The sequence below is a fragment of the Neolamprologus brichardi genome, chromosome 1 (assembly GCF_056152115.1).
Source record: "Neolamprologus brichardi isolate AB-2024 chromosome 1, ASM5615211v1, whole genome shotgun sequence".
Classification (NCBI taxonomy): Eukaryota; Metazoa; Chordata; class Actinopteri; order Cichliformes; family Cichlidae; genus Neolamprologus; species Neolamprologus brichardi.
This window is the reverse complement of record NC_142104.1, coordinates 37213777-37233241: the sequence shown is the minus strand read 5'-3', so window position 1 is coordinate 37233241 and position 19465 is coordinate 37213777. Positions and strand designations below refer to the sequence as shown.

At 39.7% G+C, this 19465-nt stretch overlaps 1 protein-coding gene across 1 annotated transcript in view; it reads left to right on the top strand.

The window, feature by feature from the left end:
- The window catches only part of sez6b (seizure related 6 homolog b), a 209890-nt gene that overhangs the window by 81498 nt on the left and 108927 nt on the right, over positions 1-19465 (top strand). Inside the window, exons 2-3 of the mRNA XM_087841581.1 lie at positions 6306-6830; positions 12484-12617. Of these exons, the coding sequence (XP_087697707.1) occupies positions 6306-6830; positions 12484-12617 (659 nt within the window). The remainder of the gene's footprint in view (positions 1-6305; positions 6831-12483; positions 12618-19465) is intronic.

Genomic DNA, 19465 nt, shown 5'->3' with positions numbered 1-19465 from the left:
ACTTTCGACCCAAGTTGAAATAGAGATTCTGGGTCGCTGCATCTTGTCGCGGTGTCGTCTTAAATTAGTCATGTGATTTTGACGTGTCCCCAGAGGGTTAATAGTACCACAGGCCTTAAGATGGAAGCAATTTAACCAATCCTTTAAAAAACATCACTTGACCTACCTGTTTTAGCTAACTATAGGTCAGCTACATTTTATATCAAAAATTCTTAAAAGTAGTTGTATAAAAGCAGAGGTTTATCTGAAGAGTTTTAGTTTCGGAAACTCAGCACAGTATGGAAATTATTAGTATTTGTAACATGATCTTCTTATGGATTTTGACATACTTGTCTAGCTACACCTCAGTTCAGCTTTTGATACTGCTGACCATAATATTTTATTACAAAATAATAAAATATTATGTAATAAAATAATATTTTATTACAGAGATCAGAGTATGCCATAGGCATTAAAGTTATTGTGCAGCAGTGGTTTGAATCATATATATATATATATTAGGGGTGCAACGATACTCGTATCGATATCGAACCGTTCGATACAGTGCTTTCGGTTCGGTACGCATATGTATCGAACAATACAACATTTTTAATTTATTTTATCAACTTTCCTTCTGACGATGCTGTCTGTGTTGAGCGCTCAGTGGATCTGCGCTCGACAGTGCAGCCTAGGCGGAGTAGTCGAACACAGATTCACTGAGCGCAGGGCAAGCTAGCTAGACAGAAGTTAAGCTCGTTGCAACATGGCAAATTGAACCTCCCCCACCCTCATTTAGATCTGGCGTTTGGAACTATTTTGGTTTTCATGTGACGTATGACCCTGAAGGTAAGCGTGTCATGGACAAAAGTAAAACAGTATGTTGGATGTGCCAGCAATGCTCAATTGGTGGGAACTAGTGTGTTAGCGCAGTTAGCTCGTTAATGTGTTGACATCTTCCAGCCCCACTCATGAGGCGATCCGCGGTAGCTCGTTAACGGAGATTTGCCGTGTTGTGACCTTAACGTCATTTCAGATTAACGCTGACAGCACTAGTGGGAACACAACCAATATGACTGCACATTTACTCCGACATCATCCTAGTGCAAATACAAGTGGAAGCAGACAAAAACAAGCAGGCATGCTACAAACTTTACCCGAGTCATTTAGACAGCCGTTAGCACATGATTCTCCTTATGGGGACCTGATATGTTTAATATGCTGCTGAGAATATAGCCCAGAAGAAGCGTATAGTATAGCTTTTATTTTGGAAAGAGACATTTCTCCATAATAAACTCTCTTTTCCAAAGATGAGTGATTCCTCAATCAGATACAGGGCTCGCAAAATCGCTAGCCCGACGTCCAGGGGCTTTTTTCCAGTCGGGCTACCAAAATCTATCTCTGCCCTGCCTGTCGGCCTATCGTAGGAAGGAAAAATATATGTCAATGCTTTTGCATTCTTTCGGAAATGTAGCTGGGTAATTATGTCATTGGCATCGGCCACTGTCAGTATGTGACATACTGAAATCGCGTTTGAATTTGCGCTTGTTTTTTGCTTTCACTTTGCAATCGCGTGAACTGTGTATGGAAAGCGACAGCACTGATTGGTGAGTGATGATAATTTGCGCACCAATTCCTCTGACATCGTCTTATCAATCGTTAGCTTACTATGCAAACATGACAAGTGAAATCTCCTGCAGCTTAAACATGTGAGAGGTTGATCGCACAGAGAATCGCTGAGCGTCATGTGAGTGCGTGTGTAAAAGCAGCAGGATATATATTTTAGTTCTGCTGAGCCAAATAAGACAGGTCAGGGTGAAGAAGTGACAAAACGGAAAGGTTATGACAAATCAGACTATAAGGCAAAAAGAAAGTGCAGCTTTATGGTTTCATGGACAAAAGAATTTCTGTGGCTGCAATATGACGAGCTAAATAACCAGGGCTGCACATAAGTGGTCCGCAGGTGCGTATTCGCTGTCAAAATAAAAACCCGCACAAGATAAGAAGTTGCAACGCGTGTTTGCGTACATAAGATTTTCAGGAGGAGGACAGACATTTGTTTAGAACTCTTAAAGATGTCGAAGAAGCTCCTTTAAGCAATTACTGTGATGTTCCTCCACCTCCAAAGAAATGTCAGAAGGAGTCCGAACCACAAAAGAAGCGCGTATTCTCGGAAAAGTGGTTGCAGGAGGTGAGCTGGCTTTAAACAAATGATGAACGCACAGAGATGTGGTGCAGAATGTGCCGTGAAAATTTAATAAATGACAAATTAATAAAAAGGCATGAACATTTTTTTTGTATCGAAAAAATATCGAACCGTGACACCAACGTATCGAACCGAACCGAACCGTGAATTTTGTTGTATCGTTGCACCCCTAATATATATATATATATATATATGTTTCAAACCACTGCTCTATCTATCTATAGATATATAGATACACACACACACACTCACACACACACACACATACACACACACACACACACACACACACACAGATATTTATATATACAGTTGTGGTCAAAAGTTTATATACACTTGTAAAGGATATAATATAATGGCTCTACTGAGTGTCCCGTTATTTCTAAAACTCTGATTTTTCTCTGATAGAGTGATTGGAACAGATACTTCTTTGTCACAAAAAACATTCATGAAGTTTGGTTCTTTTATGACTTTATTATGGGTTAACAGAAAAAAGTGATCACATCTGCTGGGTCAAAAATATACATACAGCAACATGAATTAGCAATTTTGGTGACTTAGAAAGTTGTCAGTGAACTGAGCTTCATGGCCTCTTAACTTCTTGTGAGTGATTATGAGTGACTACAGCTGGTGACTTCTCTGAGGCCAGTTAAATAGGGCTCATTGGATACAAACGCCCACAAACGCTATAATGGGAAAGTCAAAGGAGCTCAGCATTGATCTGAAAAAGCGAATTATTGACTTATATGTTGCAGAGTTTCAGTCAGAACTCATCACAGTACAGTTATTGATTCTAGGCTGGACTACTGTAATTCATTATTATTGAGATGGCAGAAACAAGAATGTAATAATTTCTAAGTTAGTATCACTCAAGTCCCTGTGGTAGTTTCTGTGTAATAAGGAGGAAACAGAGCTGATAAAATGTAAAACTATATATATATATATATATAGTGTATAAATAAAACGGAATTAAATTGAATTGGATGACCATTAAAATGCAGGGTTGGGCAAATCTGTTCTCAATACTACTACTACTACTAAAAATAATAATAATAGTAAGAAGAGGGAGAAGAATTAATCTATCGATCTGAAATTACTCCTTAATTAATCATCAGTATTATCAATATTGATTATAGTTTGGCATATACCCTTCAGTATACTTATGTATTTTTATAGATTTCAAATCCTTCTGTATCTGTGATATTCTAACACACAACTGAATTATTTTGACCCAAATATCCATTACATTATAGACTTTGTAGCAGCAAGCTGCAGATGTTCAGTCAATTGACCCTAGATTCTTTATTTTCCTTTATTTTCCTTGTTACTTGCAAATCTACTCAATTGTGTGCAAAGAGCTGTGCACATGTTTGACAAGGGAGTTGCTGGGAGGAAAGTGGCACAGCTACAATAAAGCCTGATTGTTTGAAGCAGATAGCTATTAGCTGGAAGAGAGTGGGAGTTATTATGGTGGAAATGAAGCATTGTTAAGGAAACATAAGACTTCCCTCAGTGGATGATAGCCTCCTGAAGTGGTCTCAGATTAGATCTCACAGGTGCACTTGGGAGGGCAGCACTAATCATTACATTGGGAGAATTATAGCGGCTCATCAAATCTCCTCAGGAACGAACATTAAGGCTTATTACAAGGATGATAGCGAGGGTAGAATCCACTAATGTGAATAATTTATGAGAACTCTTTGGGTTGTACTGTTGGGCTTTTTAAAAGAACTTTCCCATTTGCCAATTGACTCCCTACACTAATGCACTGCTCCACATAAATAAGTGTTGAGAGCAAGTCTGACTTAATAGCTTTAAAAAAATGGTATGAATTTGCAGTGATATATGAGTAAATGTTATTGTCTCCATCCAAAAGCATGTGACGGGCCCTCGCTGCCTGCATGTCAGGATGCACCGCTTTAGACAGAGTAAAGACATAAAGAGGGGACTGCATGTCAGTTTAATTCTGCGATATGAAGTTAAGCTATCAAAATCACTGCAGCTTTGTGAAATAAAACATGTTTCAATTACACGGCATTTTGAAATAATCTTACAAAACATTTGAGCCATGAATAGTCTTTTTGTCTTTTTCTGACTGTAGAGATCATACAAATGTAATCATTTGTATCATTTAATCATTTAATCATTGTGCTTACACACCCATGGCCAAGAAATCTAGTACAGGGAAATTCCAGAATTTAATCTCCATTTGTTATTCTCCTAAAGTTTTTTAGTTCAGCACTAAATTAATAAAAATGATTAGTTCTGTACAATGCAGCATGACTTATTTCACCACCATAAAAGTGTGACAGTTTTGTTCAATGCTGTACAGTGAGTTGTTTCATTCATTACATTTCATGAAATCTTCTCTAGTTGATGGAGATTCATCCAGGTCATGGTCTAAGGCAGTCCATGAGTCGTTTGGTACCGGGCTGCAAGAGTTGAGGCTTGAGTGTGAAATGTACAATTTTTGTTTTGGTTTTTATCATTATTTAGTTATCGGTTTTATCGTTAACTCTGTTTCCCTGGGTTGTTTCCTGTGTGTTATGAATAAATCTTCTTTTTGTCGGTGCCGGTACTGGTTTTATTTTGTTGTATTTATCCGTGACACCTTAAAGGCCAGTCCATGAAAATATTGTTGGACATAAACCGGTCCGTGGCGGTTGAGGGACCGCTGGTCTAAGGAGCTTTGAAAGAAAGCAACTGGACTTCTTTGAGTTTCTTGAAGACATTTCACCTCCCATAGGAGAAGCTTCTTCAGTTCTTCTCTACATCACACATGTTGGCGAGCAAGAGGAAAGCTTAATCTTTGAAGCTTGTTTACTTGCTAGTAGCTGTGTTTCCATACAAAGCGCAGCTGGCAACTGATCTCAGAGCAGTGAAAGCTAAACGAGTGACAGCTTGCCTAGCACACTTGTCTCACATGAATTTACTATGAAAGACCAGAGGTTTATTCACAATGTGCACACAGAATATCTCTTTGACATTTCCAGAGAGAGATTGCCAGATTCCTCTACCACGTCAACTACTAATTTGACCCCATCTGCTCCATCTGCATGCCAAATATCCCTGGGCAGGAACTCCAATTTGCTCTCTGATGCTTCGATGGTAAATGGTCTGTATTTGTATAGCGCTTTTCTAGTCCCTAAGGACCCCAAAGCGCTTTACACAACCTGTCATCCACACATTCACACACTGGTGATGGCAAGCTACATTGTAGCCACAGCCACCCTGGGGCGCACTGACAGAGGCGAGGCTGGCGCCACCGGGCCCTCTGACCACCACTAGCAGGTAACGGGTGAAGCGTCTTGCCCAAGGACACAACGACCGAGACTGTCCAAGCCGGGGCTCGAACCGGCAACTTTCTGATTACAAGGCGAACTCCCAACTCTTGAGATCGCCCCGATCAGAGTATGGATGTGTGTGAATACCGTAGAAAAAAGTACTTGTGTGAATGGGTGAGTGAGGCAAGTTGTGTAAAGCACTTTGAGTGCTCAGGTAGAGCAGAAAAGCATTATGTATAAGAACCAGTCCATTTACCATTTAGTTCGATCATGCTACTCACTTGTGTCAGCAGAATATTCCTTTTACAACATAACAAAAAATTGAAGTTCACACTATGAAAGTAAACTAAGTAAAATAAAAAAAAAAATGTACAAAACAGTCAACACATAATAAGAAATGAAAACATGCGAATCACAAACTGAATATTCTACATTCTAAACCACCTTCTCCAAAGTAAAATATTTACAACAGAACCATACTGCAAAGTAGCACAAAACCTTTTTCCATCTTTGAAGGGAATTAATAAAAGTTCCTATAAATGCATCATGTCTTTATAATGTTAGTCTTGATTTTAACCCCCTGAGATTCTTTTTTTTTTTTTCATTTCTTCTACATATTGATTTGGACCTTGCAATTATAAAAACTATGCACTATCATTGTTGTTTTGTTTTTTTAAAGTTGATCTGCTAGAAGTGTGATAATGGCTGTGGATGGAGAGGTTCAGAACTAGAGCAACAAGCAGGAAAGTAAAGCGTGGAATTCCTGCACTTGGCCAAGTGATGATTAAGTCTGTGATATGAACCACCATCCATTTATGATTTTCTTTCATTCTCTGCAGCCTTTGCCTCTGAGGACAGTCTCTCCATCACTCCTGGGGGCATTCCCAACCTTTACCCTACCACCCAGGACACAGACAGGAGGCTCCCTGTGGTCACCACTGCACCGCCAATCAACATCCTGAATCATCACCCACTCTACCGGAATCCGCCCCAACACCAGGCCCACCCAGGCCCTCGTGGTCAGGCAAAGTACCTTGAAGACAGTGGAGGATCAAGCTCTCAGCTTTCCACATCACCATCCAGGAGAACACTGGATAACAGTGATGAAAGGATTTCAGATGAGACTCCTGAAAGCTCCAACATGCAAGCAACCCTTTCCATACATGCATTAGCAACCACTTCTCTCTCCAGTGCACTTCTTCCAGTTACCAGCAGGGTTTTGAAAGGCCCCAAACATCCTACCATTATCACCTCCGGTGATACTGCTGCAAGGGAAAAGGTTGCAGGGGCAGGCAGCGATGAAGAGGAGACAACCACCACCACTATCACAACCACCACCATCATCACCACCATGCAGAGTCCAGGTAAGAATAGAAAAATACACCTCATTGCATAAAAGTAATAGTTTTTATTATAAAGTGCCAATTAATTCTAGGGAAGGGAACGTGTGTGTGTGTGTGTGGGGGGGGGGGTTACGAGTGGAGACATTTGTGAAGTGTTGTGTCAGTTAAACTGTCATCAAGTCAGCAAGAAAAAAGGAAAGACTTTTTGTGTGAGCGATTTAATTGACTATGAAAAATGTTTTGATTAGCTGCTTCATAATAGTTTATAAATGTAGAAATATGAAAGCATTAACAAAGGGCCTCTAAACAACAATGTTATACTTTTAATAAACAAATGCTAATTTATATCTAAAGAAATATAGTTCTGTATAGTGGTAACATTCATATAGCGTTCTGCTAAGCACTTTAAATTACAAACCACATTTAAACGTCTTTATTCTATAAACTTTAGGCACTTCGTCTACCTCATTTCCATGGCTAGTTTAGAGACCACAGTTAACCTGAACCTGCATTACCTTCAATTGCAGGAAATCTAAAGGGAGGAAACCCAGAGGGAAAGAAAGGCTAGACAAATGAGAATATGCAAACTTCCTACAGAAAGGCAGCAGCTGGGAACCTTAGGAAGGAATCTGCTAGCTAAGTTGACAGTGCTAACCCTGTGCACCCTGTAGCTTTTCAGTGAGTCCGCATCCCAAATATTTAGAGCAGAGCCCCACATATTTCTGGTCTTTAACCTCTTAAGCCCCAACACCCCCTGATACGGGGGCAAAAAGCAGGAGATCAGGTAGGCTTGGGGCTTAAGAGGTTAAAGCTAATTTGAAGTGTCAGAGGTAAAGGGAGAGAATCTGTGCTGTACAATTGAAGTGCTCTCTGTCTTGCTCTCCCTTTGGAATCAAGCTTAGACAGGAATCAGTAAAGAGTTAACTCACATTTAAATTGAAATATTTCTTCTTTCTATTAAAACATTACCGGTGCTGTTGAATAATATTTTATGTATCATATGTTCAGAAGCAGTAATCAGCAGTAACAATGTACATATGTCGGTTTCTGCTATGTAGCCTGTTTATTCAATCTGTGAAACCTCTAGTTTATATTTACTGCAAATATATCGGAACCACAGCAGCTCATAGCAATCTGCAATCTGCAAGCAGTCTGTAAATTAAAAAACAAAAACAAAACATTTTTCAACACTCACACACCCACACACAAACACACCTTTTACCCTTTTCATAAAATTACCGTTACACCTTAAAAAGTAATAGTCTAAACAATTCAAACACCATAGAAGCCCCGTCTCTTATATCTCTTACTTTATCAGTTGACTTTGTTATCTCTTTTGTTGACACCCATGATGACTTCAAGCTCTCAGCTAATATCTACTCTGTTTGCATTTCTTATGACTGGACTGCCATGGGACTGAAATAAATTACAACAGCATTATTGCATCACTAACCCTTAATCAAGAGGTCCAAACAGGGACCACAGCAGAACAACCCAGAGACTCTCTGTTATGAAGAGAGTGGACTGGGAAAATAAATATAAAGGTATTAATTTCTTCTCGACTTTTCAGGTCAGGAAGAGCAAAGTGGGAGTAGCTTGATTAATCAGCTCATCTGTGTGCAAGGTTATAACAGAGCAAAGCACTGACAGACAAACCCTGCTCCGAGACAGACATTCAGGCACAACATTGTAATTCAGCAATAATGCTGGAGTGGACACTCCCTGAAGGGAAGTACCAAGGGGACACAGAGAGGATGTTCTTCTTCATAAAGAAGCACTTCAGCAAAAGTTTACTTTTTAGCTTAGAGATGGATGAAGGCGGTGGAGCAGAAAGCTCCCGAAGGCCACTAAGAAATGATCTGTCCTCAGCTGTCCATCACAGAGCTCAGCTGCTTCGAAAGGCAGCCAGAGAGTTATTACCGTGAAGACAAGAAAAGATCTTTAGAGCATTCTCTGTGTGCCAAATAATCCACATAGTTGCATAATTTGACATTTTCTAACCAACACTAATGATTATTTAAACCTTTTATTAAATTGTGAAGTACTAAAACAGAGCGTTTCTCTCTTTCGTAATAATAAGGCAAATTTGTTATTATTAAAAGATAACTTAAAATATACATTTAATTAATACATAAATGATAAATGTAATTTGAGTAGTAGAAATTACTGTTCCAAGTGTGTGTGTGTGTGTGTGTGTGTGTGTGTGTGTGTGTGTGTGTGTGTGTGTGTGTGTGCATCAGCCAGCCCATGAGCCAGCTTCAACCTTGGCAGTTTTGTGTGTTCTGGAGGAAAGGATGAAGATAAAAACTGTGTTGCCAACTCCTTAAGCACATAATCCTAAATCAGAAGAAGAGCCGTTATTGTTAAACACAGAACCATCATTTCTATGTGATTTTAACCGATGGTTAATTATATACTGACTGTTGCATATAAATAATATATATTATATTTATATATATAATATCTATATATTTATTTATAGTGATAATGAAAACTTCCTCTGGTTGCCCAGCTGCTTTCTCATTGGATGATTAAAATCAACTGGGAACAAGGGGATGTGTGCATCTTTTGCTACAGCTACAAATTCTGTCCATAAACAGTCCAACACCCACCAGAAAGGAGTCCAATTTATTGCCAGCAATGCAGACCAAACTCTTGCAATGATGTACATGGGCTAAATAGCTAATAACAAAGGGTCAGACACCCATATTCGTGCAGCCTTCTCCAGGTCCAAAAAATACATTTAGATTGGTTGGGCAAACTTCCATGCACGCTAGAACATCTTTGAGAGGAAAAAGAGCAGGTCCAGCATTCCTTAATCCGGGACAAAAGCATGATTGAATATATAAAAAATAAATAAAAATCTTAGAGAGGTAGAGCTTTTTAGAAGTAAACTGGGCAGAGATTTACCAATCTGCAAAAAAACTACAAATACAAATTGTGGATCATCTACAGTACATAACCTCATCAAAAGTTTCAGAAAATCTGGAGAAAATTCTGATACAAGGGACAAGGCCAAAAATCTGTGTTGGATCACCCTGATCTTTATGCCCTCAGGCGCTGTTGCATTAAAAACAGGCATGATTCTGGTCACTTAATCACTGGTGGTGGTCAGAGGGCCCGGTGGCGCCAGTGTCCGGCAGCCTCGCCTCTGTCAGTGCGCCCCAGGGTGGCTGTAGCTACAATGTAGCTTCCATCACCAGTGTGTGAATGTGTGTGTGAATGGGTGGATGACTGAATGTAGTGTAAAGCACTTTGGAGTCCTTAGGGACTAAGTAAAGCGCTAACAAGCTAAATGGGAACCGGATATAGAAGCACTGCTATCTTCTCAGTTAAGCTCAATTAAAACTGATCATGGCAAATTAGTCAAATTAGGAATTGGGAATCCTTTTCTGTGATCAGAAAAATGTAAATTGTTTTAACAATATCAGTGTTATTTGCTTTATGCACATAATGAGTTCAGATCAGTAGCGTCTGTGTTGTTGGAGTGGTTGATTGACTGATCAACAAGTCTTACAATAATTATTTACCCCACTGTAATTATTTACCAGACTTCCCTGGTGAAGGCACAGTCTCCTCGACACGCTCACAGCTGCAGGAGAGAGAAATCATGTAAATGTATTTGCTCGGGTGAAAATCACCCAGCGATACTCTTCTAGGGTTAAGCAGCTGGGAATTGAACCCCCAAGGGTCAACCCCACATAGCCCACACAATGTGTTTACACATTATCCCAAATACCGCAAAGAATGACAGCCCTTTGGTGGCCCAGAGCTGGTTTTCCAGAGGTAATCCACACATAGGCCAGCACAAGGCCAGTTGCAGACACACTGGTGGTCCCATGCTGGCCCATGTGTGGATTACCTCTGGCAAACCTGATGTGCTCCACCAAAGGGCCGTCATTCTTTGCAATATGTGGGCCATGTGTAAGTTGTGTGCAGCCATGGGCCAGTTGCAGACACACTGGTGGTCCTGTGCTGGCCCAGAACAGTTTCAGCCTAATGTGCACCTTAATCAAGCTACGTAATAACAAGATAATAGTGCCAGAACATAATAGTGCAAAAGTAACAGTATGAAACTCTGTTCAGACAGTGAATGGGCTGTTTCTTATAGAGCACTTGTCTACTCTCCTGGATTACTCCAAGTGCTCCATACAACATGCCATATTCACACACTTCCCTCTAAACTGAGTGCTTCCTGACTACATTTATACACATTCAGAATCTTGCCAGGCAGACTGGAAGAGCCAAGGATCGAACCACTAACCTTCTGATTAGTGGGTGACCTGCTCTACCTCCTGAGCTACAGCCACCCAGTGCTCAACGCGAGTAAACCCTCATTAGGTTTTGGATAAAGTGTACACTCAAAAACCTGTCAAACCTGCATTTGAAACATTGGCTACCATAGCAGTATAGTATTGCAACATGGCATTTGGGTCTTCTAACTAAAAGAGGAAAATAGGAACATACAACTGGTTGACATACACCCTGCTATGACACCAGTCAGTCAGAAGTGCCAGCTTGATGCCGGATCCAGGCCAGACCTGTTTTCTATGAGCCTGGGCCACATAAACCAAACCGGGCCAGATGTGGCGTGCCATCACATAAACAGTGCCGTATCTGGATGACATACCACTTACCATACCAGAAGTGAGCCAGCAGTGCCGGCTTGTCACCAGATCTGCTATGTGGGACCCTGTCCACAACACAATGGACCTCTATAGCTCTTCCTGCAGGTGCTGGGCAGTGCCTCATGGATTAAGACCTGTCCACCAGGTGATTTTGAGAAGTATTCCTTGTTCCTTATTGGAGTCAGGTCTCACCCAGGAACAACTTAACTAGAGGGACAATTATGACCTTCTAGTTTCTCCCAGGACATGCAAATCCTCCCAGGGATTTGCACACTGGACACACTGGAGAGATTAGGTTTGTTAACTGGCTTGGGAACATCTTAGAGTGTCCCCATAAGAGCTGGTGGAGCTGGATGTGATGAGGAGGGTTCAGGCATCTCGCTTAGACTGCTGTCCCCTGCCATCTTTACTCGGATAAGTGGCAGAAGACAGATAGATGGATACTCTAACTAAGCACTCAAAGCACTGTTTACTACAAACCAATTCACATACACTCAGTCCAAGCACTTTTTAATTATCATTCACCTGCATTGTGGGTAATGCCAGATAAGCCTTATACAAATAATACATCCAGATACAAATCAAACATTAAACTAAGTTGATATCTGTGTCAGACTGACTGTTATAACAATAAAATCATTAATAGCTGATTCTGTGGTCTCAAGATACATTGAACATAATCGATATTTTCCTTAACTACAGTTGGAAAGGTCTGTTCCATTTTAAACATTGGTCAAATTGTTACCCAGAATTAAAGCATAGTATCATTTTGGCATCTCCTGTTTGCAGAAAGTATTGACATTACATAAAGTGTCTTAACAGACCCAAACCCTATTATTATAATCTGTAAGTGAAGATAAGATAACAGGGTTATTGGTCATTATTACTATAACAAAAACATAATGAGGGGACCATCTGCATTGAGAGCAACTTTTGTTTGGAATGGAGTTTTGAATCTGTTTTGAATGGAGTAGTAGGGTTTGTGCACCAGCGTCCACACGGTTTCTATCAGTGTTATTGTTATGCTGCTGTGGTTGTTCCTGCAGTTCCCTGCCAGCTGAACCTGACTGGTCCAGAAGGCTACATCGAGGCTCCACCACACACCAATTCTGCTTTTTATTTTACAACTGACTGCAACTATATCGTCACTGTCTATACGGGCTATGGAGTGGAGGTCCAGGTAAGAAAAAGTTCAACATCCACCCAGGATATGAGGTAGCTTACTGGATAAGCCTGATGTTAAATACTTTTGCCCAGCATACGTATGTACGTAATGGAAAATTACATACTTAGTGGTCTTAGCTATTGCAGTTTTAAGTAAACCCAAATCTAGGACTTGGAGATTAAACTTAAATAACAGCTTTATTGCTGAAGTTCAAGGACTTAGGAAACACAAAACTTAGGCTTAAACTCAACCAGGGATGTTAAAAGTAGCAAAACTATTATTAGGAGATTAATAGGAAAGAACACACAACCTGGGTTAGGACATATGATGACATGACAAGGAGCAAATGAAACCTGAAGATTTAAATACACATATAAGGTAAGGGCAGAGAGAAGACACCTTTAGCAGAATTGAATCCACCTACAACCAAAAGGCACAACATCAAAATAAAACATAAACACAGCGTGACTACGACACATGAGCTTGACATAGACAAAAAGGTAAACAAACAGACTTCACAAGAAGACACATACATACAAATAGACGAAATACTAGGGAACTGATATTGGTGGAAGGGAACCGAGAATAAGACAGGAACTACAGACTACTCACCCTGATACACAGACAGAAAGGGAAAGAAGCACGGACACAAGACTGACTACACAAGAAGGAGCGTAGATAGATAGATAGATAGATAAAACTTTATTAATCCCTCGGGTGGGTTCCTCTGGGAAATTTGGTTTCCAAAAAAGCACAGCACCGACAGAAGTTACAGAGTTAGAATATTATATATATACAGTGGGGCAAAAAAGTATTTAGTCAGCCACCGATTGTGCAAGTTCCCCCACTTAAAATGATGACAGAGGTCAGTAATTTGCACCAGAGGTACACTTCAACTGTGAGAGACAGAATGTGAAAAAAAAATCCATGAATTCACTTGGTAGGATTTGTAAAGAATTTATTCGTAAATCAGGGTGGAAAATAAGTATTTGGTCAATAACAAAAATACAACTCAATACTTTGTAACATAACCTTTGTTGGCAATAACAGAGGTCAAACGTTTACTATAGGTCTTTACCAGGTTTGCACACACAGTAGCTGGTATTTTGGCCCATTCCTCCATGCAGATCTTCTCAAGAGCAGTGATGTTTTGGGGCTGTCGCCGAGCAACACGGACTTTCAACTCCCGCCACAGATTTTCTATGGGGTTGAGCTCTGGAGACTGGCTAGGCCACTCCAGGACTTTCAAATGCTTCTTACGGAGCCACTCCTTTGTTGCCCGGGCGGTGTGTTTTGGATCATTGTCATGTTGGAAGACCCAGCCTCGTTTCATCTTCAAAGTTCTCACTGATGGAAGGAGGTTTTGGCTCAAAATCTCACGATACTTGGCCCCATTCATTCTGTCCTTAACACGGATCAGTCGTCCTGTCCCCTTGGCAGAAAAACAGCCCCATAGCATGATGTTTCCACCCCCATGCTTCACAGTAGGTATGGTGTTCTTGGGATGCAACTCAGTATTCTTCTTCCTCCAAACACGACGAGTTGAGTTTATACCAAAAAGTTCTACTTTGGTTTCATCTGACCACATGACATTCTCCCAATCCTCTGCTGTATCATCCATGTGCTCTCTGGCAAACTTCAGACGGGCCTGGACATGCACTGGCTTCAGCAGCGGAACACGTCTGGCACTGCGGGATTTGATTCCCTGCCGTTGTAGTGTGTTACTGATGGTGACCTTTGTTACTTTGGTCCCAGCTCTCTGCAGGTCATTCACCAGGTCCCCCCGTGTGGTTCTGGGATCTTTGCTCACCGTTCTCATGATCATTTTGACCCCACGGGATGAGATCTTGCGTGGAGCCCCAGATCGAGGGAGATTATCAGTGGTCTTGTATGTCTTCCATTTTCTGATGATTGCTCCCACAGTTGATTTTTTCACACCAAGCTGCTTGCCTATTGTAGATTCACTCTTCCCAGTCTGGTGCAGGTCTACAATTCTTTTCCTGGTGTCCTTCGAAAGCTCTTTGGTCTTGGCCATGGCGGAGTTTGGAGTCTGACTGGTTGAGGCTGTGGACAGGTGTCTTTTATACAGATGATGAGGTCAAACAGGTGCCATTCATACAGGTAACGAGTGGGGGACAGAAAAGCTTCTTACAGAAGACGTTACAGGTCTGTGAGAGCCAGGGATTTTCCTTGTTTGAGGTGACCAAATACTTATTTTCCACCCTGATTTACGAATAAATTCTTTACAAATCCTACCATGTGAATTCATGGATTTTTTTTTCACATTCTGTCTCTCACAGTTGAAGTGTACCTCTGGTGCAAATTACTGACCTCTGTCATCATTTTAAGTGAGGGAACTTGCACAATCGGTGGCTGACTAAATACTTTTTTGCCCCACTGTATATATATATATATATATAAATACAAAGACATATATAGATAAAATATACAAAGGGGATAAATAGAATAAATAGGAATAAAAATAAAAATAAAAATACAAGTGAATTGCACATTTCAAGTATGGAGTCTATTGATTATTAACAAAAAGTGTTGCACAAAAGGTATTACACAGTGAAGTGAAGAGGCACTACAGCTTAGTTGTTCCCCCCTCCTTTGTCCTCCTGTCTCCCCTCCCTCTCCCCTCCAGAGAGGAGTTAAACAGTCTGATGGCGTGTGGGACAAAGGAGTTTTTAAGTCTGTTGGTTCTTGTCTTTGGGAGAAGCAACCTGTCACTGAACAGACTCTTCTGGTTGTTTATGGCCGTGTGCAGTGGATGGCCAGCATTGTCCATAATGTCCAGCAGTTTCTTTAGTGTCCTTTTCTCTGCCATGGACACCAGAGTGTCCAGCTTCATGCCGACCACAGAGCCAGCCTTCCTGATCAGTTTTTCCAGCCTGGATGAGTCCTTCTTTGCTGTGCTGCTCCCCCAGCACACCACAGCATAGAACAGTACTCCAGCAACCACCGACTGGTAAAACATCCTCAGGAGCTTCCTGCAGATGTTAAAAGACCTCAGCCTCCTGAGGAAGTACAGTCGGCTTTGGGCTTTCTTGAGAGCACAGAGGAGGCATGATAATAGAAACCTAAAGACTAGATAACAAAACTAAGATCTGAGAATACAAATATTACAACTCTAAAAATAACTAAAACCTCAAACATAATCTTAACCTTAGAATATTAAATAAACCAGAGTCAAAGTCCAAACACATAAACACTGGATCACAGCCCCAGGACCATGACAATCAATTGTTTATGTGCTCTATAATTATAGTATAGTACTGTAAAAACAATTTCACAGTGTAAACGTTTTTATCAACACGTTCTTAAAAATATGCACATTGACACACATTAAAAAAGCAAACTGTGTTTCAAATCAAACACAGACACCATAGCAACTGTCACAAACCTGCAAAAATGTGCAGTGTGGATTCACAAGGAGATTGAGAACTGACTGACAAATGCCATAACAGTAATTTTTTTCTGACAGATGGAGGACCATCTCAACTTTCACAGTGTGCATGCTCAATCAGTGGGTTTTCTCTATTGTATGTTCGTGACTTAGACTGACTCGTGTTGTGACTTGATGTTATATTAAAAACAGTGAATTGAAAATAAATCTCCTCACTGACTTCATTATCCAAAGTAATTTTATCTTGCAAAGAAAGATGAGATGATATTTCAGAAGTGGGAGGACTACAAGAGAATGTTCTTAGAATGTTCAGGTTTATGAAATATTTCTGGTATATATTCTATTAAAATTCAAACATATGGAAGAAGAAGAAGAAGAAGAAGAAGAAGAAGAAGGTTCAGAGAAAGAAGGAAGGAAGATGGAAAAAGAACCATATTTTAAACATGGTCAGCAAATCACTCTCCTCTCAGAACAACTGATGCGTATGTTTTATATCTTTTCAGACTGTGGTGAAAAATCAATATGTGAATTGAAGCTATTCATCTAACAAAAAGCCAATATTATGCAATAAGTGTTTAAAGAGTCAGACAAGGACAATTTAAACACAAATGTACAATACTGACATGTATGCAGAATCATTGCATGCAGGACGGCAGCACAATGTCTGTATGAATAAAAACTAAGGCTGCATCACAGGTTGCCGATACAGTATTGATTATACTGTCAACATGGTACCCTCTTACAAAGACAACCTTTTTAAATGGCTAAACAGCATGTTTTTGTAGATCACACTCACAGTTAGGTGCAGACATGTATAGAGTACAAAAGAATTGTAGGCATTTATGCTCAAACGATATTTTGAAATATAATGCTATGAATAGTTTTAATTTATATGGGAATTTCTTTTGGCTTTTTAGTTAAATCACAGAGTAGCTACTCAGTGACTTAACTAAAATAATTCAATTAATTTCAATTTTATTTATACAGCGCCAAATCACGACAACAGTCACTTCAAGGCACTTTATGTTATAAGGTAGACCCTACAATAATACATACAGAGAAAAACCCAACATTCACATGACCCATTGTAAGCACTTTGGCGACAGTGGGAAGGAAAAACTCCCTTTTAAATTGAAGAAACCTCCGGCAGAACCAGGCTCAGGGAGGGCGAAGCCATCTGCTGCGACCGGTTGGGGTGAGAGAAGGAAGACAGGATAAAAGACATGCTGTGGAAGAGAGACAGAGATTAATAACAGATATGATTCAATGCAGAGAAGTCTATTAACACATAGTGAGTGAAGAAGGTGACTGAAGAAGAAATACTCAATGCATCATGGGAATCCCCCCAGCAGCCTATGCCTATTGCAGCACAACTAAGGGAGGATTTAGAGTCACCTGATCCAGCCCTAACTATATGCTTTAGCAAAAAGGAAATTTTGAAGTCCAGTTTAAGCCTAATACAAGACTAAATCAGATACATGTGTCCAGATATTCAGAGTTGGACTCCAATAATTTTTCAAAATTTAACGTTGTTATCAATGACCCAAAACCAAAAGTAAGGGTGCGGTTTTTCAGTTTTCATCATTCAAAGATTTTTTTTTTTGTACTTGCCTATAATTAAAACATGGACTATTCAACACTGAAATTTGGAATGTATTTAAGAGAAAAGGAAAAGGAGCCGGTACAGTAGTCAGTACAGACTATTGTTAACTTACTATAAGGTAACAAGATTCTAAGAAGTGACAATACCATGGCCTTCCTTGAAAAGCAATGAACAGAACCAAAGTCTTAGGAAAAGTAACTAATTTATTAAATAGTTTTATATGAAGCACTCCAAGAGGGTAGCATGACAGATGTTTACTTTGATTACGCAAACGATATGTTGAAGTAGATAATGGATAATAGGTATTGATTTGTAAATAACTGGACATAAATAACTTCAGCATTTTATAAAATGTTATATTATACTGTAGTATATTACTTACTAACTATGCAACTCATTATTTGATATAACAGTAGTTTCTTTAAAGATATAACAAATTTGGGGGTCGATGTGAATGAAAGGCAGACATGAAATTTAAAAGTAAGATCAGAGGTCAAATGTGATTTAGATAAAAACTGTAATGTGATTTTACAATCAGTATCATTTCCTAAATATTGCCTATACAAATAAAGGGATTTTAAGTATAGTTTTAAAGACAAAGTTTTTTAAAAGTTAATCTTTAATATCAAATCTACTGACCTTGAAGTAGAGGTCAGAGGTCAAATATGACAAGATACATTAGATGTTTATCCAGTATGTTCTATACAATGAAAAAACAAACCATAATTGTAAGAATCATAACTTCTAAGTTAAAGGCTTAGGCTAAGCTATAATGCTAAAACCTTTTGGGCTTTTGTGTTTAAAGCCAGAATGACATATCCATGCATACATTCAAATGCAACCAAAAACACAACCTCCTTGGCAAAGAATCTTTTTTAAAGTTAAGCATAAAGCAAGAACAAGACAGCCAAGACTGTAGCAGTTTGTCTATGTGAAAGTTCAGGGCATCATTGTCCAGTGCTCCACTTGCAATATAAATTGGATTGTAGATAGGGGGCAGGGTTTAATAAGAATATTTTCTTCTTTCTGCTCCTTTTCACACATGGTTGCAGTGCTTTACTGATAGAAAGTGTGGTTGGTTGGTCTGAAAGAACTAACTGTGGAAACTGTTGTACCAAGTGTGAAATAAATAAATAAATGAAATGAATGAATGAACAATGTCTCAATCCAGTCAATACTGCAGAGCCTCTAGTTGCAAATAGTGCTAATGCAAAATGGACCCATTGATTACCCAGTGTTTTATCTCATCAGTTCCAAGAATATCCCCTCTAATGGTTTAAAAGTTATTAAGGTGTTTTCTTGCAAATTTTAGATGAGCTCCATTAATAGTGTTTTTCACTTTATCAATCTTCCATGGATTCCATTTAACCCAGTGTCTTTCAGAGAATGGAGTCATAAAAACGAGGCTTTAGTGTTTGGAATTTAATGTCATTGTCAGGTTGGGTTAAGAGGACCCAAGAATGCAGTCAGGGAAGCAGCAGGAGGTCAAATTCAAGGCGTGCCCTTTAATGAGGCTGAACAGGCAAGAGACAAACATAATATGGGATGGGAACACAGATGGAGCACACTAGACAAGGCAGAAGAAGCAGAGCTGAACAGAAAGCACACAGGACAAGAGAATAAAACAGGAAACACAATCACTGAGATGCAGACTGACTAGATACAGGGAATAGAGTGATGGGATGAAAAAGTGCGAGACAGCAAGGGACAAGAGAGGGCGAGAGAGCGACACAGAAACATCACTGGGAAAACGGCCAACTAAACCTCGAGACAACTAGGAAACATAAGTCACACAGAGAACATAACAATAATGATTAAACAAGACACAAAATCCATAAACACAAAACACTG